Consider the following 26,857-nt stretch of genomic DNA (forward strand, 5'->3'; position numbering starts at 1 on the left):
ACCGAAAAATGGGCATACAGACTGAAATCACCGGCGAGATGACTAAGAAAAAAGGTGAACTTTACGGCTCGACCTCGAAATTACACTTTTCCGGCTAGATTTTGGTGAGTTGACTAACAAAAAAGGTTATTTCTCCGACTTGATTCCAAAAGGACCGTAACAGCACTTCGTCAGCCCCCCTCCATTGGGCGATAAAGCAAACTTCTGCACCCCTCAGACCAACCCCCCTCCCGATACCTCTTTACCGCTACTTCTCAGCACAAATTGTTAAAGGGCTTAATTCGCGCGAAGCGCGAAAAATTTCTATCATTTATGATTGAGTCGGTCAATATGATCCGGAATTGCATATATATTGCTGTCAATTTTTTATCCTCTCTCTGCTCATGTATTCAGATTTACCGGTAAAACTGAGTGAAGTATCTTGGAAAATGTAGGGCCCGTAAATAATAATTGAACATATTCGGGCGGACCCGTGGGTATAATGAGTTCGTTACGTAGGCTAATGACATTTCGTGGCCTGTCTGCTATGTCAAAATATATTCAAATCGCCCATACGTAGGCCCTACTAAACTAAACGACGCACACGATTTCAAATTGGTATTTCTGCACTGGCAATTACTTTTTCTCTGCGAGATGGCATTTTGATGTGGGTTCCGATTGCCAGGACAGGATTATTTGGCGCCAGCCATTTAGGCGCCTATGGACAATTAAATATATATGTATATCGCATATATATCGAAGTCGGTGAGCATAAAGGCAGTCCTTTTCCGCCAAGGTTTTCTCGTTCTGGCACACTTTTCGGAGTCGCATGTTACATGGCCCGAAACTACATATGTCTTGAAGCGTCATGCTGTGTTATGGCTGACGCCGAGATGCCCATTTCTATAACTCATGCGTATTATTTCTTGGAGGAAGGGTATCCAATAAGCAAGAAATACGTGACTACGATATGGCGCGTAGCGCGAAAATTTCTTGAAAAAGTTGCCTAAATTTCCAAAATAAGTAATGTTAATTCACGAAAAAATTGTGGGCCTCCTTTGAGCTCGGGCCCCCCATCCCAATTGGGGGTTTGGGTGTGGCAGTTACGGTCATGGACGCCAATATAGTCATTTCACATGCGTCATCGCCCCCCTACCGCCCCCTTCGTCCGTGTTCGCCCCCCTATCGCCCCCTGGACCGACAAATCGCCCCCTGAGGGGCGATATCGCCCACGTTGGGAACCACTGTACTAGAATGAAGTGATTGGTGGGCCGGATGCCTAAATCGATACGGTTATCGATCGTGTATTTATCCACCTATACAATGTATATAATGAATGAATCGTAATGTGTATTTCAAGTTCAAAACATGAACGCCAAAACAGTAGTTAATGAATTTATTAACGCAATACTTCAATAGATGTTGAAGTCAATGATATCTATGTTCGATCAAAGTTGTCGACAAGTTCTTAGAACTCTGGCTGCATGTGGACGTAGAAACCCTTGGTAAAGACTGCGCGTGAGCATCAGTTGAATTGTAACGCAGCTTAATTGTCTCTTCATTTTCATGGTTGAAAATGTTTACTTACAAATGTATGGAGACCCGAACAGAACAAGTAATTCTATGTTCATCTTTCTCCGGCCGCTGGCCACAATATAATGTAAGACCGAAAACTGTCTGCGAGCCGCTTAAAATCCCTTCGCGGGCTGTAGGCCTATATTGCCCGTCCCAGGAGTAGAGGATATCAGCCTGTATGAAATCGGTTTCCTGTGCTCAAACTATGTATAATTTTATTATTTTTTATTAAATAACTTTAACTTGGAGAATCATCGCTGCTGATATATCAGGCAAAACGTACCGAGATTCCAGTAGATTCAGAACATCACTTTGCCAAACATCTGTTCCATGTGCATTAAAACATGAAAAGCTTAAGTCAGTAAATTTCGATTCATTGCTGTAAAATTTTAGGGTCAACCTCTTGCATGTAGATGTATCGTGTTTATAGACTTAAGATATCAGGATCAGGAGATGTGCCTGTGTGGTATATTGCTACTTTGCTAACCTACATATATATTCAATAACGATACATGATCTTATAGTAACAGTTTCACAAGCGCAAATAAGTATGACGACTGCCGCTAGGCCAACTTTTGATACAGCACGAGGTGGCTCTTCAAGAGGCGAAAGCGATCTCGGCAAACTTTCGAAGCAATACGCCTCCCGGGATCTTCCGAGTCACACCAAACTAAAATACCGACAAGAAGGTCAAAATGCTCCCGTCGAAACCAGCAGCCGCGACTTCAGACGAGAGTTGGAAGACAGAGAACGCTCCAGCTACCGAGAAAAAGGAGAGAAACGATCGCATGACCGGTCGTCTCGAGACTCTCACAAGCGTCAGAGACTACACCAAATCAGCCAAGCTGAACTAGATGCCGACGACCCTGTCAACTCTGATAGCGACAGCGATTCTGACTCAGAAGATGACACAGCCGAACTTCTGGCGGAACTAAATCGCATCAAAAAGGAGAGAGCGGAAGAAGCCAGCAAGAAAGAGATGGAGAAAAAAGAGGAAGAAGCTCGCATCAGAACCGAGAACATTTTGAGCGGTAACCCTCTGATGAATTTGAAACGTACAGCCGATTCTGAGTTCAAAGTAAAGAGGAGATGGGACGACGATGTGGTGTTTAAAAACTGCGCCCGGGGAGAACCAGACAAAACCCAGAAACACTTCATAAACGACACTCTCCGGTCTGAATTTCACAAAAAATTCATGGACAAATATGTGAAATAACGTTTCGCTCAATTTCATTGCATTGCTTTGAAGGTTATGCTGTTTTGCCCGTCGTTCACATATCTAATCTCCAAGCCATGTTAGATATGCACCAAGCAGAGTGATCATATCACAAGCCAGGGGCATTTACAGTTCCGCAGTGCATGCCTGTGCTTGCGGTTTAGCTAGTTTGTACTTTCGGCCTGGCAGAAGAATACTGAACGAGCTAGAAATATTATTGGCACTCCTGCTCGCACATAACATTCGTCGTACAACTTTTTGTTTTGTTACAACGTTTTTTTATTGTCAATCAAATATGGATTCGGTTGATGTTTTTTTATTCGAACTGATGTCGTAAAAAGGTTGATCACAAACACTGAATATGATTTGAACAAGGATGCTTTGATCTTTATCAATCTTGTCATCTCGAGTAACTTGATGTAACTCTTTGTGCTGATGTGAAATCGTGACATAGCTTGCATTGGTTATTGTGGTGTCGGCAAATCAAAATGAAAGGGTGTTTGTATTTTTGTTGAATTTTTCAACTGATATTGTTTTCAGCCTATAAGACAATTGAATGTTAGCTGATATTAACATGGATTTCAAATTCAACATCAGTGATTAAATATATCTCAATGCAAACTGGAAAGTAAAAAGTTTTATTGAAGATGTTGCATGACTTACTGTAATTACTTGTAATGCACCAATGAGTAAGAAGAACTCTTATTTTGTGGGTCAGTGTACTAATTAAGACTTGTAATTAGACATGCGATGTTGGCATATCTATTACTCCAACACCTGAATTAAGATCCCTTGACTTGAGGGTTTGAACAAGCTAACATATATCATGCCTTTTAGTGTTGTATACTTGTGAGATTCTTCTCAAGACATCTTGCTGTCAGTTTAGCCTACTGGTTACATTTGATACAACTGGCTTTATATTTGCATTCCTCTGTTTTGACTTCTCAGATAATTTAGTTGCATTGACCGAATAAGCTATTATATTCCTGACACTGACACCCTGATAATCACTTATCAGGCTGGAAAATATATCACACGTAATGGAAGAATCATGTCACTATTATCTTCCCAAGAAAAGAAGATATTGCAGACTGCAGCAGATGAAAGGACAGGAATATTGCGTTCAACACATCGAAACATCAACCAATTCTTCTACCCCCCAATGTGACGATGCTAACCAAAGAATTCGATGTCCCTTAGACCCGAGTCACACTTGCGACAAAAGAAGGTTACAGAAGCACCTGAAAAATTGCAACGTCACAAAACTTATCCCCACAGATCCTTGGTATGTTGCGGAAATGAATGCTGGAGAAATTGAGGGCAATTTGGACACGGTAAAAATGCTTCGAGAAGTTACACCTCAAGAAATGAAGGATTTAATTGGCAAAATCAGAGATATTTCCGGACTATTGCCTCCGCTCGGTAAAAGTGATGAGTCTCATCCGAGTTTGAATGGTGAAATTTCTGAATTTGAAAATTGCGAAAGCGCTACCAAAAAACTGGTGCAAAATTCAAGCCTTTTAGCAATACTGGCATCGAACGGTATTCTACAGAGCCCTGGTAATTACATTGAATTTGGCGCAGGCAGAGGTCAGTTTACAACTTCCATAATCAAAGCTCTGCCCGAAGAAAAAGTTTCTGATTGTAGTTTTGTACTTGTGGATCGAGGTACAAATCGGCGGAAATTAGACGCAAAATACCGCCAGATAGGTCATTCTCAAATCACACGTTTACGCACTGATATCAAAGATTTATGCTTGCGAAAATTAGAAGTCTTAGAAAATCGGGCGCCCGTGGTCGGTGTCAGCAAACATTTATGCGGTTGTGCGACGGATCTCACATTGAGATGTGTTACAAATGCGATGCCTGACATCAATTTTGCCGGCTCTGTAATCGCGCTGTGCTGTCACCATCGTTGTAATTGGTCGGATTATGTGGGCAAGGACTTGGTTGCCAAATTCGAATTGTCGCCCAGAGACTTTTCCATAATCTGCTTGATGTCAAGTTGGGCCGTGTGTTGTTTTCGAGACACTGAAAACGACGTTGATGAGGAAAATAAGGGACCCTTACACTTCATCAGCGATGTGGAAAAAGAAGAAGTTGGCCGTTTATGCAAGCGAATTGTCGACTGCGGTAGAGTGGAATATTTAACAAAATTGGGCTTTGGTGCGAATTTAATCGAATATACCGCTAAATCAATAACATTGGAAAATACTGCCCTTGTCTTCACGCGAAAAGCATCAAATTGATTGATACTTAGTGAATTTTATGTCAAAATGTCTTCATGGGGTGGGTGTACGCGTGTATGTGTATTTATTTACTAGATGGCGGTGTTTTCCTATTCTCATTAGTGTGTGAATGACCAGACTGCACTAGACTGCAAACACATTGTGAATCATATACATTGCTAGCACACTTTGCCTTCATATCGATCACATGCGTTTACTATGTCTCGTGACGTTATCTTGGTGCTTTTTCAGTTTGAACAGTAGCCTGGTTGATAGTAATATAATACTTTTGGCCTGCGGAACTCTCTCATTCGTCATATCTCCAGTGACTGGTACCGCAGCTGTCAAATATGGAGGAATATGATGAAGATTTAAGCGAGAATCCATGGTATCTCGCTTTTGCGCATAGTCAGAGCAAGTTATTTGCGGAAATTACTGCCGAAAGATGGATTGTGAGTACTGACTGAGTTACGTTACAGGCCTATTGTTCAGAATCCATACATGAATGGAATCTTGCCAGTACTGTGCCTAAATATCTATTTTTGTCTCCAGTCTTGTGATTTTTCATCCACTCCGCGCAGTCCACTAAGTCAATGATATATATAGCAAGCGATATAGACTTTGTCAGTAAGAAAGGATTATTTTTATTTGCTCATACTTGTAAAACTCTATCCAGTGACAGAAGATAATTGATGTATTTCCATCAATTTTATGATCCAATTCCCCAAAACCACTTGTTCCGTCACAGATTCCAGTCATGGAATATAGTTTCCAAATTATGTTTAATAGCCTGTGTCTATGCAACAGTAAATTCTGTCTTGTGTTGCATCATCTTGGTGGTAATTCGTATAATGCCTTCTTTTCATAGGCTACCCTCCAAATATTTTATTTTGTACTTCTGATTAGCAGCAATCTTGTAATTTGCAACTTGCAAAACATCAGTGGGAGTCTTCGATAAATTCTGTGGATTCTTCGTTTCTTTCGATTTTTTGCAATGAATGAATGGAAATATTCCAGTAATCATTCATCATCTATCTTGCTTCTAGGTGTGTGTGCCGAAATACGGCTCGTGGAAAGGGGATAACGACGTCCCTAAGACGATGGGCGCCTCGAATTTTCAATCTCACTGCATGAAGTACGACGGGGTGGAGATCGTGGCGAATAAGCCTGAAAAAGACGCGGCCCAGAAAAAGATTCACAGATATGTGACACATAACGGAAAGGTGATGTACAAGATGTTAATTAGCTTGTAAATTGTGAAAGAGATTTGATCATAAGTTCGCCTTTCCACTTGCGAGCCTCAAATAATCTGCCTTTTAGTACCCGAAGAGATGTTGAAATGTAATTACCTTACACTTTTCTACCTGGACTTTTGATGTGTAAGAAGTATTTATGAGCTGAATAGCTTTCAATGTCTGGTATTGTCGGTCACTGATGGAAGATTAGTAAGGTGTCATAGCAACAGAAAGTAGCTGCCAATATTTTTGCAGGACCATAATCGTCCTTTACCTATGGTAAGGCAAATGCACATTTTGCAGTGCTTAAAGCTCTGTTTGCTGTCGGTATAAATCGGAGTACCCTTCAAACCTGCCTGAGTGATATCAGTAATTCAGTATCCAGTTGGCTCAGCCAGGCAAAAAAGATTTATCTAAGAGATATCTTAACAATGGAAGTGATTCTGGATTTAAATTTGACTTTAAAATATCCTGGAAGTCTTTGTGTGTGTCAGGTTCAGATTTGCAGCTTTGGACCTGTCACATTCATATCTATCTTAAAGTAGTATTATGTACAACTGGATGACGTAGCAGACGTTATGTCATATCTGTCTATTGTTTTGCAGACATTGCTGGTGGAGGGGTCGAGGGTCACGTGTGGACCGGGATTTGAGGAATCCGCCACATCTTACGACAACAAAAGTGGTCTCCTGGATCTTCCTCCGAGCGGTTTAAATCATCAAGCCAAGATCATTTTCGAGGAGACCTACTTCAACGCCAACGATCAAAGCTACAAGATGCTGTGTATATCGCGACCGTTAGAGGTTCACCTTGCTTTAGAACAAGAGACAGGTGTGGAAAATTCAATTTGTTGCAGTAACCTACGTAAGGTGTTACTGGCAACAAGTTAATCATTCCTGTGCACTCTTAGTGGATCTGTTGCCTGTGTATTAATTTAGTAATAGGACGTTATGTATTTTTGTATGTGATGTTTTTTGTGGTGAATGCACCGACTCATGATACACATACACACGATCTGTGCATATGCATACCATGAGTGCGTGATGTGCATATGCCACTGGACAAGGAAGGTGAAGGAATAACCTTGGAAGTCTGGCACCACCTCTTCATGATATCCTGGAAATTCTGAGTGCCAAGCGGGGAAACCACAGACACTAGTTTTACTAATTCGGTCTTTGGTCTGACCCGGTCAGGGGTTGAACCCACGACCTACCGGCCAAGAAGCAAGCCGGGCGCTCCACCATTACGCTATCTGGTCAGATATCAAATTACTTGATCCTATTACTTGATTTAATTTGTAAAATTGGGGCATCCCAGCCTCGTGATTATCTGTTAGTCTACTAAAGCAGCTGACCTTGCAATGATTGATTAATCATGTTCCTTTTGATTTGAGTTGTGACATGTAATCATGATAATAGGTCTTACTTGATTGCAGAATGTCTTATTGTGTTATTGCATCCCAGCCCTAATTGCACTGCGGCAGTCTTGCATCGCATAATGAGATGGGTTTGTTTTTGTGGCAACCGCTAATCTCTTCCTCGTCCAATCAGGAAAGAAAGACGAGCCCGTCGCCCTTGGTAACAGCCTGGAAAAGATGCCCAGCAGTCATCTCTGGAATCGGGCGTATAAGCCTGAGAAAGTGAAGAGATCTGTCGATAGCAAGATTGCAAATTATATCAAACTCAAAGGCGTTGGTAAAACGTCGGTCGGCGACAGTGCTGAGAATCGGAACACAGTTGAATCACTGAATCTAACTGAAATCACTGGGATAGATGCTTGCAAGGTAATGGTTAAAATTTGTGGACCATGTACTTTTGTAATGTTTAGTTTCAGGTATTTGCGATATTAAATCATTTGTCTTCGTCTCCCAGTCGAGTATAATACCACTTCTTAATACATTTCATATGTTTGATTTCGTCTACCGTACAACTACAGAGTGAATTTTCGTCACAAGCTTGAAACAAGTCCCCAAAACACTCTTCTTATCGGAAGTCTTTTGACTGTGTGTCAGACACACAACACTACTACAATGAAGTGATAACTGGACTGAGAGGGAAACAAATTTTCTTGTAAGGGATGAACTCTCGGTATTTGAAAAATCTACGTGACTGAGCGCATTTCATAATCAGTTCTGTTATCTAGTGGCTGGTTACTAGATTTTACATGCGTGAAACTAATGTGTACCTTGCATTTTCAATGATTCTTTTATATTTGTCTAGGCTGACGTCAGCTCTTTGTTTAAAGCGTGTGTAGAAATCTTGAAGAAGGACTCAAAAATCGTAAGTTTACAGAAACTTTGGAGTACTTCGCCTACTTAAGTTTTTATTCGTTCAGAAAAAAGACATGGAGACAAATCCTTTTGACAGAACAGAATTCTCTTTAGAGGTATGGCAATTGTTGCTTTTGTGTGATGGCTGTATGGATTTTTTCTGACATGCCGCACACTGAAATAATATTGTTTCATTCCATCAGTATGTGATTTGGATATGATTGGTAATATTTAAGTGTGTATTACTTACCATTGCAGTTGCAAAATATATATTTACGTTTGACTATGAAAAACTGAGGAAACTGAATAATATAATCAATTTATTGATATTAAAATAAACCCAAATATTTTTGTCTGACACTCGTCAGGGGTTATCTTCAGCAACTAGTAGAGAATTGGGAAGACCATTGTATATCAACAAAGTGAATAAAATAAATTAGGATTCATTATATAGGCATGAGTATGACTACCCAACTCTACCTTTTTCTGAGACTGCAAATAACACTTGGAATATTTTCAGAGATATCTCTTGCAAGAACTCTACGGGAGCGTTTCAAGGCAGATAGCTTCGTCCGTTGCTAATCAGGTGTTTGTTTATTTGCATTCTGCATGTTACGTAATTGATGTGCTTATTCTTTAAATATTTATACGCATTCGAGTTTGTGCTCTACTACATTAGGCCCATTGTGTGTTTTGAAATGTATCAGTTGGTTTAAGATAAATAACACGTGAATCAAGCGGCTTGTTTTCTGGTCATACGGGCGAATGTGTGCATTATATCGCGATATTGTTGCTGCCGCGGTCTGTAAATTGCTACAGTGACTCTCAGCAAAAAAGGAAAGCAGGCCCCATTGGAACATTCTGAATGCTGAGCGAAACACACAAATGTCGCTACTAATGTAGTAACTTCTGCTCTCCTAGAAGACGCCCCCATCAGTTGAGAGGTCTTGTGCAAAAAGTGTGGCTGACAAGCACTCGGAATTCGCTTTAATCTATTCGATTAGGGTCATAATCACCGGGCACAGTCTGTTGAGTGAATACCGCTGGGAGTTATTGTGTTTTGTGTTTACAGGAAGCCGCCTTCAATAAGAAGATATGTAATCTGTTCGACGTTCGGCCGAAAGATTTGGAAATCGATGAGAGATATTGGTGCGTTTCAACTTTCTTGACAAATTTTGAGCGCTATATTTGAATGATATGCTCAGGATATTTTTATCATTTTATAGAGCGGTTGTGTAAGCTAATATTCGGTATCTTACAAGTTCGACTGTTAAATTCAATGTTATCGATCCTCACCTTTCCCTGTCTGTTATCTCTGTTTGGATTTACACTCCTACAGGTTATCCTTGTCAAGAGCAAAGCGACATATATCCAAAATCAACAAGTGTTGCACTCCGTACGACAAACTGGCTTGCATACAGCGGACCGTCAGCTGTATTACGGCTAAGCAAGGTACATACGTTTTGCAATATACGAGACACGTTTGAGTTTGTGATTGTTTGTATACTGAAAGTCTGTTGTTATGTCTGCGATTCCGTTATTTTGTGAGAGTCATAGCATATGCGAGCGACACTTATTGTTGTCATTCCTTTGAATTATTCTTTTCATTACTGCGGACTTTGACAGACCTGCCAAAAGACGACGCTCTTGGCTCTGACGACTTGTTACCGATACTGATCTATCTCGTAATCAAATCGCGAATTCCAAACTGGATCACAAACCTGGTTTATCTGAAACGTTTCGAATTGGTGCCTTCCAACAACGAACAGTCGAGGTGATTTTAGTATTTTCTTTATTGTATGATTTTCGATTTGACGATCTGTGGGCGTCTTACTATCCAGCTACCTTATCGCGACGATGGAAGCCGCTATTGAACACATCAACTCGAGTCATTTCAAACTCCGCGGCAGGGAATCTCCGGTGGAAAAACTCGGGGACGATCACTTGCTGGAGTATTTTGAGGTGTGTAAGGCGCCTTGATTTTACCGGAAACTAGTTCTGGTAAATTTGAAGGTAATCCGCTTGGTATACAACAGTCATAGTCGAGTCAGTGCTACTTTTTTGGGGTACTTGAGTGGATTTTGCTGACTTCTACTTGACAATTTTTAAGGCGAAACTACTTACTTTTTCAACTTGAAATTTTTATAAATAGAAGTAGCTTTGACATGTGTGGGAATTCACTACTTGTAATCAAGGATGAATTTAAGGCGCTATTTCTTTTACTGGACTATTATTATTATTATTATTATTAATTATATCACCACAAAGTAGTGTTATGAACGGAACTAACGCAGGGCTTCTCAACCTGGAAGTGTTTGTATGACTTTGGCCCGTTGTCACAATAACTGGTATACACACTTTGTAAATCATTTTCCACTTTTGCTTCTGTGGTTATTGAGCATTATTGAGCGAGTGCTAGGTTTTTTTTGTTTTTTTTGCAGAAAGTGCGGAAAGGTGACGTGGACGCGGTACGAAACATTCTCTCTGCCAGCGCGTCGAACAGCAAAGAGAGAGAAAGCAAGATGTGTCACCCTCTCTGCGACTGCGGCGCCTGTGTGAAACTGAAACGAAGGTAGTTGCGCTATGATGTGAATGGCGCGTTCTATTGTTGACTCGTGCGCGATCGTTTCAGCATCTCGATAACAAGGACTGAAAATCTCGTGACTGTATTCACAAGGAACGAAAAGGGCCAGACTGCGTTGCACGTGGCTGCGTTGCTAGGTTTGTAGAAAGGAGTGGGCGGCTTTGATTGTAATTTACCTAACGCTTTGCTTTCGATCTAGAAGCTAGAGTGAGTTTTTTCCAGCATTACCTACTTTGACTAATGCTTTTCGAAAAGATATCACAGGATATGTAGGAGTACCACGTTTGTCAAAGATGAATTTGCAAGAAATTTATGGTCACTCGGTAATAGATTACTACTACGTACCCATTTTGTTGTTTAGTAACGAAGCGCATTCGAATTTTACAGAGTGCTCAAGTGGGTTATGCGTACTTACACTACGTACTAGATATTCCTGATTTACGTGGTTTTATGTTTTGACTGCTTCCACTTCTACTTGATAGTTTTTACACGAAAGTTTATACTTTTTACTTCCTTGGAAATGACTGCTTGTACTTGTGTATAAATTTACTACCGTACCTTGCTTTAGTAGCGAAGATAACTACTTTTTCCAACTCTGGTGATTGTCAGCACACTGCGTGGTGATTCCACGACCGTTAGATCTTGGAAAATTATCTCCATTCTAATATCGATAGCTCACTAAATGCCGTCCCTTCATGTGCCAAATTGTTCTGTTCTAATAACAAAATTTGAGTGCATGGAAAATCGTCAACGGCTTAGTTCTTAGTTCTTCTCCCCCACAGGACGGCACGAACTGGTGGACATGTTGTTGGAACACGGCGCTGAAATCAACGCGACAGATTATCACGGTTCGACCCCGCTGCATTGCGCCACTTTGTCAGGATCGCAAAGCGTGGTGGTATGACTTGATCGAAAATATTGAGACGTTGTCCTTATGACAGCGTTTGTTTTTATCGCAGTTTCTTCTCCTGCATCACGGTGCCAATCAATCTGCCAAGGACAATAACAACAACACGCCGCTTCATTTGTGCTGTCAGCGAGGCCATGAAACGGTATGCGTGATGTCAGTTGAACGCGGTTTCCCATTTTGCCTCTTATAATGGTAACGGCGCTCCGATCATTAGAAAATTAGTTATTTAGTAGTCCAGTCACAGTCACACTTAGTTTTACAGTTTGGCTTTTAAAAACTAGACAGTAGTTTTGTCATACCGCATAAAATAGCCGGGTGTCACGGTAACTGAATATTCTTTTTCGAATATTGTACTTGCACCTGTTTGTAGTGTCACTAGTCATTCTGTGTTTAGTCGAAAAGAGACCTGCCAAAGGAGCCATCTCCAGTTAACTACGAAATGTATGCGACCCTTCATACCAAATATACTTTTTGAAAATCTGCATTCCATTTCAAGTAGTTTTGACATGTGTTGGAAAGTCTCTAAGCCAGTGTTTCTTAACCTTGTCGCCAGCACCCCCAAGGGGCGATTTGGAGGAATTTATTATTCATGGTAACTTTTGAATTCAACATTTGCCACTGTAAACTAGACTTCCATGTTGCAGCACTTCAAAGTAAACTCATTACAACACATTACAACATTTTGAAGGGAGCGGAAACGCTTAGGGGGCGAAATGGGGGGCGCTGAAGAAAAATGGTAGAGCGTGAAGTAGGGACACATGAATATATAGTAAAAAAACAGTTCTATATATCCATGAGTTCTCATTGAAAATTAACATTCGACAAAATCTGTCAAATCTCGAAAATTTTCGTCGCGCCTTGCGCGAATCAGATGCCGACGATGTAACATGTTTTCATGTATGCAGTGGTTTTTTATAATTCATATAAAATTAATTGAGCGTACTTCTTGATCGCCAGCTCCCCGGTAAAATACCATCGCGCTACCCCGGGTTATTTTCAACAAACTGTTTCAAACTAGGTGTTTCATTCCGCAGCGAACAGCGTGTCGAAATCGAAGAAAGAGGCACTGTACCACTTTTAAGAGTAGGCCTTTGTAAATTAGAGATGCTTTGAAGCCTTTTTGGTCGAAATGATTACCCAGACAATTTTCGAAAGGGGCGCTGCAGGAAAAAAGGTTAAGAAACACTGCTCTAAGCTAGAACTCGTATGATAGTTTCTGAGTGTGCGTCATACATTCATTCGTTCCGGCAATGCTCTAAAACAGTGATTCCCAACCGCGGCTCCAAGGTAGCCCTCTTGCTGCTATGATTGACCTCAAAATATGCCACTAAAATATAATAGACGACACTTGTTGTTTGGTTCTATGAATGGTTACAGTCAATTTTTGTGTATGAATGCTACAATGATGGATAGTAGTTATTTCTAAAGCCGTCCAAGAGAATTCTTGCAGACTAGCGTCAAATGCATAGGTGGATACAAGTCACACAAGGATATATTATCTTGAGTTCTGCTGGTCATAGAACTTAATATATCGTCTCTGCGGAGAGTAAATTAAGACACATTTTACTAACATCAAAATAACGGCTCATAGTCAAGTATAAATTGCAATTAGTGCAATATTACTCAGCGTATAATCACCTGCAAACTTGCGCATTAAGTGCTGGAACGAATGAAGAGCTATCACATAACGACATACAGTATACTGTGCCTGCTGTAGTAATGATATGCATTTTCAGTGCATTTCAATGTGCAGCGCTCGCCAATCTGCGTCTATCAATGCTAAAATATCCAATATAGGCTAGCTGCCTTTAGATTTTTGTTATAAGCAGCCTACTCGAGTGTTAACATGCGGCTCCATACGTACTCTGTACTTTGAAATGCGGCTCCGACATCCGAAAAGCTTGGGAACCACTGCTCTGAAAGGTGTTATTTTTCCAGTGTGCCAAAGCCATACTATACTACGATCCGACCGCGCCTGTTCTCTCGGTCAACATGGACAATGACGACGGTGACACCCCTTTGCACGTCGCGTCGAAATGGGGTTACGGTACGTGATTATAAAATCAGTGAAATATCCATCCATGTCTAATTAATGGTTTTGTTCAGTGGGTATCGTTTCGGCTCTGATCGAATCTGGCGCCGATCCGAATGCGATAAACCGCAGAAGACAGAGCACAGTCGACGTGAGCCTCAACGAAAACGTTTCCGTTACGATAAAAAGTGCCGCCAACCAAGTGATCAAGATTGTGCGAACTCTGAAGTATCTACAAGCCAACAAGCACAAGGTAGATTTGGGCTCTTGATTCGGTCCTGTGATGTGACTTGCTCGTTAAAGGCATTAACAATATTGAAAGTCTGTACAGTGCATGTACTATCTTCGGTAGTATAATTATGATCAGCCTCCATCTTGCAGGAGATCGAAGATGAAAGGACGCCTGAAAAGAAGACACGACCGCGCGCGCGTACGCCAAAGGAACTGAACAACACAATTGACAGCGCGTTTGTGGCGAAGCAGGTGTGAATTTTGACAATCCAACCCTTACAAGCGCAATCATTTCATAGCGTGGATGGATAGGAAATCTTGACAAGAGCCTATCTCTACCGCATATGGAATATTGTCTGTTTTTGCCCAGAGGTAGACAAAACAGTCAGCATCGCCGCTCAAGCAAGCACAAAGAGGAGTAATGCCGTAAATTTCTAGTAGAAATAGCGACGCTAAGGTAATTCAAAGCTACGTCAAGTAGAAGTAGATAGGAGAGGTCTGGAAAGTAAGTGAGTAGTTTGAAAAGGTAAATTTCTTCGAGGCATCATGTACTTCTAGTAGCCGATCGGAGGGTATTACTTTTGGAATTCAAAGACACATAACTGTGGTATGTGGTTAACTCAGAAATAACCGATGACAATGCAAACTGGTGCTCTTTTCGGGGATATAGTGAGGTACCCTGATGCAGCGGCTGTTTCTGACAGTGTCTGTCTTCAACTGACTGAGAGGGTCAGACTGTGTTTATGGTGAATCGCTCTACCATGTTTTGATAGTATCGATCGAATTAGTTGAGCAAAAGCTGTCACTTATGGCTTGTTTGGAAGAAGACATCTTTGTGGCAGTGAATAGCACGTACTTATTCGCACTAGGTATACGTTGTGGACTCAATAAGGAAGTAAACAAAACTTGTCTATTTTTACAACAAGGTTACCTCGTCTTCTTGATTATATACGCACTCGGTTGCCCTGCTCTCGTCTGCCTTCATGGCGCAGTTGGTTAGGCGTTGAAATTCTGAATCCAACGATATATTACTTGTTGGTTTCACATCCCATTAAGGTCGTGTTTTACAGTTTTGAAAATGCAAGCAAAATTTTTCGGAAAAACCAGCCGGTTAAAAGCGATGCAAATCCGAAAGTACTTTCTACTTAACAAAAAAATTTGAAAGCAAAAAAGTCAGTAGTAGTGAGCAGAAATGAAAGTAGTCTTAAAACATATCCCAATGCCAAGTAGGCAGAGCCTGAAAAAGTAGAAGTAGCCTACTTCATTACTGACCACCACTGGTTTTGCCAGTACTAGAGTAGATGGAAAACGCGATAAGAAAAAGTATGAAGTTTGCAATTGCGTCAATCGTCTCTTGTGTTTGTGTCTGCCCATTTACGGTGTCTGAAATGACTTTACTTACGAATTGTCTTCATTGGATATTACGATTTTCTAGATCGAGAAATTATTCCGTGCCGTCAACGACAACGATTTGAACATGGTCCGGTACCTCTGCGGATGGGAAAAGACCGATGCTGCCGACTCAGGGGGCCAGCAAAGACCGGAATGTCATCCTTTGTGCCAGTGCCAGAAATGTCAGCCTCTCATACCAGTAAGTTTGCAGACCCAACATTGCCGTTGCGTCTTTCATGTCGAAATTGTTAAAATCCAGCAGTATTTTCCAACACTTCATCGATAACCAACTCTGCTACTAAACATGATGGCAGTGTAATATGCATTTAATGCATCGTAAAACCTGGTCATCATTAATAATTTTGATAGAGTCTCAGTCGTATCAGTGATCTCCTGCTACTACAGTAGGTATTGCCAGGGTTGTAGCCAAGTCACAAGGTTCCGAGTCACGAGTCTATCTCACTTTTGTAGTTTTGATTTGAGTCAAGTCGAGTTATTGTCAATTCACCACAGAGTCATATCCTAGTCCATGTCACGGGGTAGAGTGTCATAGTGTGTTGACTCGAGTCCAAGTCCAAGTCATTGTGTTGACTGTTCAGTTTCGAGTTAATGTCATGTGAAACCCACTTTTTACAACCCTGCTCGTTGATATCGAATGCTTCGCATTTATAATATACTAATTTTACTCACTTTTCTGGTAGCATTTTCAAGTACCAGTAGTGATAGACGAAATAATAATGGTGTGATAACTTTACTATCCGTCGAAATTGCAATGAAATGCCTGTCTCGGTAGACCCAGTCTCGAGTCGTATGACTTAGTCCGAGTCGTGCGCGACTCAAGTCATTAAAACCCTCGGTATTGCCTAATTTGAGGACTTACTCAAATCGTTATGCTACTTATAAGTTTTTTGAGCAAAACCAATAGTTTACGGGTTTGAGTCCGACTGAGGTCGACTCCAGAATCCCTCCCAGTGTTTGTGGTTTTTCTAGGCACGATCCGCTTACGTGGTACATTAAAAAGCTTAGAAGTAGGCCGTGCTACACGTCGGCCGCAAACGAAATCGTAATAAAGAACATCGTCCTTGTGTAAATGACCATTGTAGTGAAAAAACACCATGAACAACTACAGCTCCGTTTATACCGCCTGGCGCCTTTCTTTTGCAAGGAGCACGTTCTGCACGCTAATTCGGCCAACGACGAGAAATACACCGGGCTCATGCTGTCCGCGAAGCACGGTTTTCTCGAGATGACCGAGTTGTTTCTGCAGCGTGGAGCCTCTCCGAATAACCGTACGAAACGACAGGGGTATTCGGCGTTGCATTTTGCTTGCGAAAGCGGAAACATTCAGGTAATATCAGATAGACATAATAACCGGTGATTTGCGGTCTGCCTAAGACTGCCTCTTAGGTTTGTCTACATTGACTGCTTGAGTAGATATGTTTTGGACCATTTCCATTTCTCTACTTGTTTTCAAACCTTTTGATTTTGTTTCGGAAGTGGATTTTGTATGAGCGTGCTATCACGTTTCTGAATAATGTAGTCAGAGCCACCTGACAAAATAGCCTCTGTATCACAGTAACGGAATGCATTTTTTGAAATAACACTCATTTTCAGTGTGTTGAGTTGCTTACAGTTCCAAAAGTAGTAGCCTCCTTCAATTACCTACTGAAAGTGCATGACGCTTCGACTTTTTGAACTTACTCGAGTGCTTTTCAACTCCCATTCGCTTTCTACTTCCACAGAAATGGCCACGCCCACTTGTTATCGACTAGAAATTTTTTGGCAGGGTAGTAATCAAGTCACAACTATCTGAGTCACCAAGTCAATTTTACTTTTATAGTTTTGACTCGAGTCAAGTTTTTTTCAAGTCGCTAACGAGTCAAGTTCAAGTTCAAGTTCAAGTTGAGGTGCAAAGGATTGAGGCCGAGTCATAGTGTTAAGAATTAAGTCATAGCGCTCACTGAGTCTCCAGTTTAAGTACTGTTCAACTCAGTTTTTACAACTCCACTTGGCTGATATATATCGAATACCGTGCAGGCTCAAAGTGCAACAATATAATTTTCCGTGGACATATGAGCATGCGACAATTGGGCATGTAGGTTAAATTAGGGGTCAGGGGTGGGTTAGGGTTGGGTGAGGGTAAGGCTTTGGGTTAGGATTTATATTGGGGTTAATTTCAGGGTTATGTCTCAGGTTAAGGTTAGTTAGGGGGTCAGAAAGTCACATGGTGAAGTGACGCATGCTAAAGTGTCACATACTCATATGTCGGGGAACCCAATATAATATACTTATTTTTCTTCACATGTTTAGTCAAACATGACTCGCTTGAATAAACTCATACAGATGGTCTCAGGTCATGCGCAATGACGCGAGTGCAAGTCGACTCAATACACAAAGTTACTCAAGCCAAGTCATTTTCCATTTTCAATAAATTGACTTGACTCAAGCTGAGTCACCGGAAAATTGTGACTTGGTCCTTGCAACCCTGATTTTTGTCATCACTTCTACTTGAGTAGCTACGCCCGACTACGTTGACGGCCTTTGTAGAAATGTGTACCGAAATGCTTTTTTCTCCTGAAGCTAATATGTTGCGACTTACAGGTTTTGAAAGTGATACTGGAAGCTAACGGCGCCAACGCGGACATTCGCGATGAGAACGGAAACACGCCGCTCTACGTTTGTTCCATAAACAACTTGGCAGATTGCGCATCAATCTTGATGCAGGTATTTACTTTCTTTATCGAATATCGCTGCGCCGGTTGAGCGTCCATAACTCGTATCTTTACCACCATGATCTTGTAACACGTCGTAAATTTACTCGTAAAGATTCCTTGGCAAATATTAACACACCGAAATAGCCCGTAAAACGAAACAACGGAATCACTTTCTGTTGTGTTTAGCCCGCAGTAAAACAACGTTATTTTCCAGCACAACGCGTCGTTGAATATCAGAAACCGTAATGGCGACACGCCACTGCATATTGCCGTCAAGTGGAAGAATCGGGATGTTACAGACTTGTTTCTACAGCACGGTGCTCTGATGTATTATAAAAACAACGAAGGCCGCACTCCCCTGGACTTGGCCGATCAGGTTTGTGTATAGTCTTCTTTGTAGACAGTGTTTATGAAGGTAGCTGTAAATTTCTAATCATGGAGCAGCAATAAATAACTAATAACAGTACTTAATAGGGACTATTTTCAAAAGTATTTGACGTCCCAATGATTTCCAGGTCAATGTCTAGCTCAGTATCAACGTACTTCTACTTTTTCCAAGTAGTTCAGTAGTCGGTTTTACCTACTTGTACTTCTTACTTGAGTGGTTATGTTTTCAAACTACTTTCCCAATTTTTAGGCACTACTTTATTTTTACAACTTGGATTTTGAAAGGTGCAAAGTAACTTGAATAATGTTTACATCACTTTTACGAGTGAAATTCTCATCGTCATTTCCACGTGAAATCACCCCTGTATCACAGCATTTCGTATTAGTCACGAAGATACGTCTTGCAAATTCTGGAGTAGCCTCTCTCAATTCATCGTTAATAGTTCCGACCCCTCCACAAAATACACATGAGTACTTTTCAAATCTTTCATTTTCCGATTAGGTTGGAAGTAGTTTTGATGACTTGTCTCAGAAATTGCTACTTATTATTTTTGAGTGGAAATTCACACGGTTAGTTGTATTTCTACGTGGGTAGCAGCGGTGAGTACTTTGTCCACCTCTGTTGTTATGTTGTTTCGTGCCTTTTTCTAACATCTCGTTTTTTTACTGTGTGATCAGGATCCTGAAATCAAAGATATGCTACTGCAAGCTGAATCCGATGCAAAGTCCATTTCTCCCCCCTCTGCGGCACCAATGGGTATTTCACCCCACACTCCGTACGGCCCGCTTCTCAGCGCAGACGGTATCGCGGCGGACCAGTCAGATCACGAAGAAAACTCGTGTAATCATCCCAGTGGCTCGTGTTTTGAAGAAGCATCAACACCCCCTGTTGACAAAAACTTATCGATAAGTTCTGCCACTGACAACTTACTTGTGCAGGACACTTGCGGCACAACCGCTTCCGAACAGCAAGGGGCCGATGAGGCAGCGGCCGATTGTCGGCCGAAAGCCTTGCTGAAAATACCTAGTGTTACGTCCGACATATTTTGTGAAATCGGCACGAAGCGCGTCGGAGATTTGGGCTTACACGAAACCGCGCAGTCCGACTGTGAGACCGAAACGGACTTGTTGCTGCACGCGGATGGCGGACCTGCATCGCCGCCTGTGTCTCAGACTGAGGCTGAGTCGAGTTCGAAGCAAGAAGTTAATCCCGAAACGTATTTTGAGATGGGTTGAAATCGACCTGCGTTTTTTTTCGAATCACTGTGCCTGTTTCTGTGTTAAATAATAAAGTGTGCAATGTGATGTTGTCTGGTTTTGGTAGTTGTTAGATTCGGGGTGCGAAACGTAGGAGATGTTACTTTAATGGTAGGATTAGAGGAGGCTCTTTGAGCTAAGGAACTTTAATATGCAATTGAACAATGAACAATATTCAGTTTGAAGTAAACCTGAATATTTTCGCCTGACACCGGTTCTTTCAAATTACCATACTAAATGCTCACGATTATGCCTGCAATATGAATGTAATATTCAATTACTTACTGGGAGGATTTTGGACGCAAAATCTCGATGTGCGGATTGAGTTGTTGCAAAGCGTTCACAGCGCCGATGAAGGAGGCAGTAGTGGTCTCGGCTTGATTGTTGTTGGTGTTTGGTTATTTTACAACATGACGACATTCTTAATTTTGTTTTCTGAGCTGCCGACATTTAGCACGGCTCATTCTCGTGGTTTGTAAGACACCGCGAGTCGGACAACGAAAAGGAGATTTGGTGTTAAAACGCGCTCAAGAAAATTTGTGTTCTACGCGATGTATATGCCGATATCGACATCGCGATGTTGGCTGGACGTTGATCACTCCGATATAATTGTAAACGACTGTATGGTGCTAATGATAGGTTGGTGTGTGGTAGATGGCGTTCTGAAATCTATTTCGCTTTGTCAGGCATATCGAATTACAGTCTTTTCTTTCGCCCGAATCGAGCACGTGTGCACTCTGCAGGTGAACTGGTACGTCCGAGAAGTTTATCGCGTCGTGGTATCATGAAGAGCAGATGAATTTATGTGAGATGATTAGCTGGAATTTTGCGGGAAGTAGCCGCCTTGATGGGAATAACACCTCTGCTGCATCAAAACTGCAGAAAGATTATTTCAATTGCGTTTAAAACGAAAAATAATTAAGTTATACTAACTGATAATTAGCAGTGCAATTGACTCAAAATCTGACACAGCCTTAAATAATGATGCCGCCAAATAATGATATCATGTGGATATCTAGATTCACTATTTGAGGAACAGAACTTCGAAATGCATTCAAGCAATGTGGAGATAGCGTGTGAAGCAATAGAAATATTTGCAACCAGCTAAACCAAACCATGTCAAGTGTAAACAAATACTACCCATTATCTGTTGGTAAAATAATAGATATCATTTCGTTTACTTCTTGTGCGATTCCCTGACTATATCATATATATCTCAATTCGCAATCATATGGGCTAGTACGCCCAATGTGTAATGTGTGCTGTGTACATTCGAATATATCTTTTATCAGAAGTGGTTTAATCAATAATCCGTCACTCAATAATCGACCATTCTTCTCGGCAGAGCTGTTCCTTAGAAATTTATGATGCGAATCCTCGTTTTGAGATAACAACAAAATCGTTTCAGCGAAGTAGGCAAAAGAGCTTCTGTGACAACCAAAGCTAAGTACGGAGTTGAGCTCTATCGCAGTTTGCGAGCGAGAGTGTGTTAGACTCCGGGACAAATATGGCAAGCTCGTGGCCGGAAAGCGTTCTATATTCTCCGGAATATGCTGCATTCAGGGAAAGGGTCCGTGAATTATCATATGTACCTGTCATAAGCATTGCTATTACAGTTTTGCGAATATTCTATACAAGGTAAGTCGACTATTTTCCAATAATTTAGCATTCTCTTGAAATTCCCTCTCAAAGTTATGATAAATTCCCTACAGGCTGCAATGAGTGAATTTCTCATTGGCGTAAAACCTTGATTCCAAATCATTGCAACGCCCTAACTCTAATCTAGTGATATCACTTGCTAGATTATACTAACAAACCACATTTTGCGGTTGTTATTGTTGTTGTTTTATTATCCATGATGTTGCAACAACACCTATGGTCATTTCGCAGCAAGTCGATATTTATTACTGTAAGTCCTAATCTGCCGACTTATAGCACAGCCCACTTTCATTGTAAGCTTTTGTAAGACACCGCTTATGCGGTTTCATCAGCAGCAACATCAGAGACAACACAACTTCAGCATGCCCTTAATACCCATACTGGCCTTGACTGGCATGATAATATCACTCCAAGTTCACAACCCTTTTTTCCCACAAGCTCAAACATTATTATTCCTATGTGCAAAAGGTCGATGCTGCCTTTAGGCCATATCTTTAATGGGTCATTTCAGTCAATAAACATTTAAATCACATACTATTTTGAATGGAGCATCCCCTGTGGGCTGCATTCCCATCAATTTAAATAAATAACCTCTTAGGCTGATGTCGTTGAAAGTAGTTTAGGGGATTTTTTTGTTACCTATTTAGGGCAAACTTGCGTGACTTGACTTGAAAATTCTGAAATAACTTGACTTCACTTGAGTCAAAAAATTACTGTGACTCGAAGGTAATGCCTCGATTCCAACACTGTCTTTAACTGGCCTTATTGTGCTGTGACTACATATTTCACCTCAATAAACATGTTTTTTGTTCTCACAGGTATGTTGCGATACCCTTTTGTCGTCGAATGAATTTCCCAGATGGAAAAAGGCGTAAACCACCCCCTGTCAATCCTAAACTGGAGGAAATGTTTAGAAGAAAAAAACGACTATCTGAGGTAAAAGCAGGGTTGTAACCAAGTCACAAGGTTCCGAGTCACAAGTCAATTTTACTTTTATAGTTTTGACTCGAGTCAAGTCGAGTCATTTTCGCTTCACCACCGAGACAAGTGCGACTCCAAGTCAGGGAGCAACGGTCGAGTCTGAGTCACAGTGCTGAGACTCGAGTCCATGTCATAGTGTTCACTGTTCATTATCGAATTCATATCAGGTTCAACTCACTACTGTGAAAGTCTTTGGTGATAGCAAAGGCCTTGCATTCATAATATGCTCATTTGCTTGTTATTTAATCAAACAAACAGATAAAAGACAGTTTCTGAGCCCATTTTTCAAGAATCAGTCCTCATGCACGAGATGTGAATCAAGTCATATAGATCGAGTCGCAATGACTCGAGTACAAGTCGACTCGATACACAAAGTGACTGAAGTCAAGTCGAGTTAATTTCCATTTTTATGAAAAAGACTTTTGTCAAGTTGAGTCAACGAAACACCTTTTAATTTTCGTCTTTGATCCTTTGTGAGACTTGGCAAGGAATTAATATACACATCTGGATTCTAGTCCTGTATTTTTGCAGAATGAGTTTTCATTTCTCATAATCAAATAAGACTTGGAATATTTGGCCGGCGTCAAAATAGTCAAAAAGTAAGGACACAAGGTTCTTTATCAACAAGCGGAGTATTCTCTGCATTGTTTCATTGTGTCGAGTCATTTATGTATGCTTGAAATCCAGAATTTTTTTTAGGATGAGGCCATCAAGCTATCCAAACAGTTAGACTTATCAGTAGCTGAAATCTACAGTTGGTATCGGCGAAAACGAAATTGGAATAAACCAAGTCTACAGAAGAAATTTTGTGAGGCCAGGTATGTCAATATTACCAGTTGATTGCCACAATTTCAATGACTGTTTTTATGTTTATAACTGGGTATCTTCTGAGGTGCAAGACACACTGCCGTGTTGAATTGAATAAGACCACCTCTGAATATAGGAAACGCCTACTATAGGCCTACCTACCATCATTGCAACATTGATGTATTTTTCCTTGTAACAGCTGGAGGTTCCTATTTTATGTGGTTGCCTTCTCATACGGAATGGGAATGTTATGGCAGGTAATTTCTCACTTTTCTTCGAGATGTAGTTTACATATTTCAAGCCTCTTTAACTCGTTTTCTGTGGTAGCTTATTTAGCTTATTCATAAATATAATTCCACTGGTGTGTTGAGAGTAGGGAACTTGCTATCATCTATTTCAGTCCACTTGGCTTTGGGATATGCAACTCTGCTGGGAAAATTTCGGCCATCAGGAGATTCGCTGGCCTGAATATATTTATTACATGTTGGAGTGCAGTTTCTATGTCTCCTTACTCTTTTCGGTCATGACAGATATCAAACGTAAGGTAAGAATTATGGGCATACTTACGTAATGCCTAGTTCGTATTTTATGTGACATAGACCAGGTCGATATTGAAAATTTGCAGAAGTCGGTATCGTCCAGAATCTCACAAAAGTTTTCAGTTTGATAACATAAGCTTTGATAGTGTACGTTAAGTAGGAATACTTGTCAGATAATGGAAAAATATTGTTTGTTGAACATTGCTAGCAATGTTTGGAAAATGTTTGGTTATCAATGGATCACCTCTTGAAATCTCAGGACTTCACAGAGCAATTGATTCATCACGTCGCCACGTTACTACTGATAACATGCTCCTATCTGGTGACATTCGTGCGCGTCGGCACTCTTGTAATGGCCGTACATGACATTTCCGATGTGTTTTTGGAGTTGGCAAAGTGCTTAAATTACATGAAGAAAAAAGCCCTTTCGGACAATCTATTTGTCGTTTTCGCCGTAGTATTTATCATATCGAGACTCGTTATTTATCCGTTTTGGTGAGTCGACATGATTTGGCAGGCGTTATTTCGCGCTTAACCGAGTTGGTTTCTTATCAGGGTTATTCATACCTCGGCCATTAAAAGCTTGGCGGTCACCGCCCCAGATTTAAAGTGGCAATTTTTCAATGGACTGCTGGTCGTGCTGCTTTGTCTTCACATTTTCTGGTCATCTATTATTCTCAAAATGGCGCGGGAAATGATGAATAACGGAACTGTAAGTGATACGGCGCGCACTGTTACGTAGTTTGCTGATCTGTCTTCGCAGTTGTGACGAGACAATCGAGGAAGTCGTTTGCTAATGTTTACGGTACTTGCCTGTCGAGTTGTCTTTAGTTAATGTGTGACCTCCCGAGGCATCCGTATGAGGGAATAGTACTATAAGCGATTGTTATGAAATCATGTGAGTGATTCTCCTGCCAATACAAACAATGCCTGTGCTCTTGCCTCAGACTTTTTCGCATGCGATGATCACATATTGTTATTAGCCACGTTATGTATGCTAGATCGTTGCAATACATAAATATGTTCATTGCTATGTATGTGAAAACCTATATTATAGATTTTTCTCATGAGTGAGTGGATCTTTTGTTGAAGTCGAGCTTGTTTGAGTAATCATTCCACAATGAGACTGTGTTCTCAATCCTCCGATCAGTACTGTTTGCTTAGTTCTTGCTGTAGTGGAAGACATATTAAAAACGGTTTACTGGAATATGTTCTCCATTGTTAAGTTCCGAAAAGTCGACCCGCGCTGCCGTTGAATGCCACGGTCTGTTGATGCCATTCTTTCTAAAAATAAAGCCTTCACTGCCTTTTGTTTGGATTTGCGGATCTCAAATTTATTATCAGGCCCGAGGGGTCTCATTTTTCACTGGTCGCTCAAATTCACCGATAGCTCGGCATGAACACTGCGCAAACAGCGTAACCAAACTAATCGACGATGTGCGTACAAAGGTACAACTTGCCGCCGACATGCAGCCTACGATCGTTGCAGATGTATACGAATTAACTCCGTGATGTTTACCGCGTCGGCGTTAATTTGCCGCAGACCGCAGTGCTGTTGAATTCCATTCATTCATTTTAGCCTCTACCACGCTGCTTGTTAATAATACATCGTTTATTCAGGTGAATAAAGACGACAGAAGTGATACGGAGGAAGAAATGTCTGATGATGATGTTAAGAATTCGGACAGGAGTGGTTAAATGAAAACTGTTCGCAGTATGGCGCCCACCAGAGTATCCGCTTTGTGCATTGATCGCCAGTAGCTACACGCAGATAGAGTGTTATAAATTTAAGAGATGAATGCTTCTCACGATCAACTAAACTCGGTATGACCCGAGCCTCATTATAACTTCATATATCAAGGTTCGCGTTACAGTCCCTTTCCAAGTCTTGCCCTGTCGTTTACTCCCTACGATGTTAAAGTAGTACATCCTAGCTTCTATAGCCATTTGTGTTTACAACCGTTCAAAGGCAAGCTCTACCAGTTACGATAACTCGTTTTAGACGCTCAGATATCGTGAACGCATTGATTTTGCGATCCCATTATTGCCTTCACATTGCCTGGCGTCCGTCCATGTGTAAATAATAAACACTACTCACTCTTAACAGCAAACTGAGTCTAATCAAATTCATATATTTTTCTGCAATTATGAATGCTTCAGCCAGAATTTCAATGACTTGCGTTTTGCTATTCCAATTCCGTCCTATGAAATGTAGATCATCTGCGTCCATATATTTCCGCTCTTGTAGATGCTCGTGGCTAATTGTATTATCATGACATTGCTCATTATTGCACTAATCTTAGGCTGCAAATTTTTAACATTTTGATCCTCTGTAATCATGCATAGTTTTAGTATGTTCTGTAAATATGCCATTTTGCCTTGATGTACCCCAACCTTAGTGGTCAACATAACAGCCAATAGTACGTGTTATAACTAGTATCTCGAATGAAAGTCTATTTGGCACTGAATACCTAGTTTTGTCATCAGTGGAAAATTTCTCTGTAGGTGTCTTGAGCACATTCTAAGTACCAGATCTTGTTCGTGCCAACTTCTGTATCTTGCATCACGTTTCGAATTTGTAATTTTTGGAATTATGCAAAACAAAATGATAGTTTTCTTACGTATGAATTTTTGCTTGTGACACTCATTAAAATGAAGGACAAAAGGTGCGTAAAACAGGTGCAGTAGGTGTTGACTAGTTGCATTAGCGTTCGCTTCTTTGTACGCCAATTTTATGCATTTTGTATTTTTATATATTGTACGCAGCATTCATTTTCTGTGTGCAATCCTTGGTCGGACATATCCTACTTTGTCAGGAGGCCGACAGTGGAATAGATCTGTGACGTGCTTCGTCAAACTAAA

General features: G+C 40.9%; 4 protein-coding genes across 4 annotated transcripts; all 4 read left to right on the top strand.

The window, feature by feature from the left end:
* The first annotated feature begins 1,799 nt into the window (after nucleotides 1-1,799).
* Nucleotides 1,800-3,722, top strand: LOC145458543 (protein CWC15 homolog). Its single transcript, XM_080336946.1, has one exon. The coding sequence runs from the start codon at nucleotides 2,105-2,107 to the stop codon at nucleotides 2,768-2,770; it is 666 nt and encodes a 221-aa protein (XP_080193072.1). The 5' UTR covers nucleotides 1,800-2,104; the 3' UTR covers nucleotides 2,771-3,722.
* Nucleotides 3,723-3,809: 87 nt separating this feature from the next.
* On the top strand, nucleotides 3,810-5,250 carry LOC145458534 (tRNA:m(4)X modification enzyme TRM13 homolog). The gene has a single exon (XM_080336936.1). It carries the CDS (start codon nucleotides 3,811-3,813, stop codon nucleotides 5,017-5,019), a length of 1,209 nt encoding a protein of 402 aa, XP_080193062.1. The 5' UTR covers nucleotide 3,810; the 3' UTR covers nucleotides 5,020-5,250.
* Nucleotides 5,233-20,057, top strand: LOC145458525 (ankyrin repeat domain-containing protein 27-like). The gene is made up of 23 exons (XM_080336920.1): nucleotides 5,233-5,450; nucleotides 6,045-6,221; nucleotides 6,839-7,064; nucleotides 7,784-8,016; nucleotides 8,453-8,512; nucleotides 8,568-8,618; nucleotides 9,023-9,088; nucleotides 9,575-9,651; nucleotides 9,842-9,954; nucleotides 10,129-10,276; nucleotides 10,344-10,464; nucleotides 10,944-11,074; nucleotides 11,135-11,223; nucleotides 11,869-11,984; nucleotides 12,046-12,138; nucleotides 13,935-14,043; nucleotides 14,103-14,281; nucleotides 14,410-14,511; nucleotides 15,695-15,850; nucleotides 16,817-16,999; nucleotides 18,253-18,375; nucleotides 18,580-18,741; nucleotides 19,431-20,057. The coding sequence occupies exons 1-23, from the start codon at nucleotides 5,349-5,351 to the stop codon at nucleotides 19,986-19,988; spliced, it is 3,375 nt and encodes a 1,124-aa protein (XP_080193046.1). The 5' UTR covers nucleotides 5,233-5,348; the 3' UTR covers nucleotides 19,989-20,057.
* A 716-nt stretch (nucleotides 20,058-20,773) lies between these two features.
* On the top strand, nucleotides 20,774-26,857 carry LOC145458537 (ceramide synthase 5-like). Its single transcript, XM_080336938.1, has 8 exons — nucleotides 20,774-21,647; nucleotides 22,487-22,604; nucleotides 23,349-23,467; nucleotides 23,656-23,713; nucleotides 23,857-24,000; nucleotides 24,255-24,490; nucleotides 24,551-24,707; nucleotides 25,616-26,857. The coding sequence occupies exons 1-8, from the start codon at nucleotides 21,517-21,519 to the stop codon at nucleotides 25,691-25,693; spliced, it is 1,041 nt and encodes a 346-aa protein (XP_080193064.1). The 5' UTR covers nucleotides 20,774-21,516; the 3' UTR covers nucleotides 25,694-26,857.

Source organism: Botryllus schlosseri, chromosome 16 (assembly GCF_051294905.1).
Source record: "Botryllus schlosseri isolate E-star chromosome 16, Bs_hap1, whole genome shotgun sequence".
Taxonomy (NCBI): Eukaryota; Metazoa; Chordata; class Ascidiacea; order Stolidobranchia; family Styelidae; genus Botryllus; species Botryllus schlosseri.

What these genes read in the sequence shown, in the direction of transcription:
- LOC145458543 (XM_080336946.1), top strand. Translation starts at nt 2,105, where the DNA reads ATGACGACTGCCGCTAGGCCAACTTTTGATACAGCACGAGGTGGCTCT.
- LOC145458534 (XM_080336936.1), top strand. Translation starts at nt 3,811, where the DNA reads ATGGAAGAATCATGTCACTATTATCTTCCCAAGAAAAGAAGATATTGC.
- LOC145458525 (XM_080336920.1), top strand. Translation starts at nt 5,349, where the DNA reads ATGGAGGAATATGATGAAGATTTAAGCGAGAATCCATGGTATCTCGCT. An exon ending in CTGTATTACGGCTAAGCAAG is followed by an intron (nt 9,955 to 10,128) that starts GTACATACGTTT and finishes GGACTTTGACAG; the next exon opens with ACCTGCCAAAAGACGACGCT. An exon ending in GCGAAAGCGGAAACATTCAG is followed by an intron (nt 17,000 to 18,252) that starts GTAATATCAGAT and finishes TGCGACTTACAG; the next exon opens with GTTTTGAAAGTGATACTGGA.
- LOC145458537 (XM_080336938.1), top strand. Translation starts at nt 21,517, where the DNA reads ATGGCAAGCTCGTGGCCGGAAAGCGTTCTATATTCTCCGGAATATGCT. An exon ending in GAAAAAAACGACTATCTGAG is followed by an intron (nt 22,605 to 23,348) that starts GTAAAAGCAGGG and finishes AATTTTTTTTAG; the next exon opens with GATGAGGCCATCAAGCTATC. An exon ending in TGACAGATATCAAACGTAAG is followed by an intron (nt 24,001 to 24,254) that starts GTAAGAATTATG and finishes TTGAAATCTCAG; the next exon opens with GACTTCACAGAGCAATTGAT.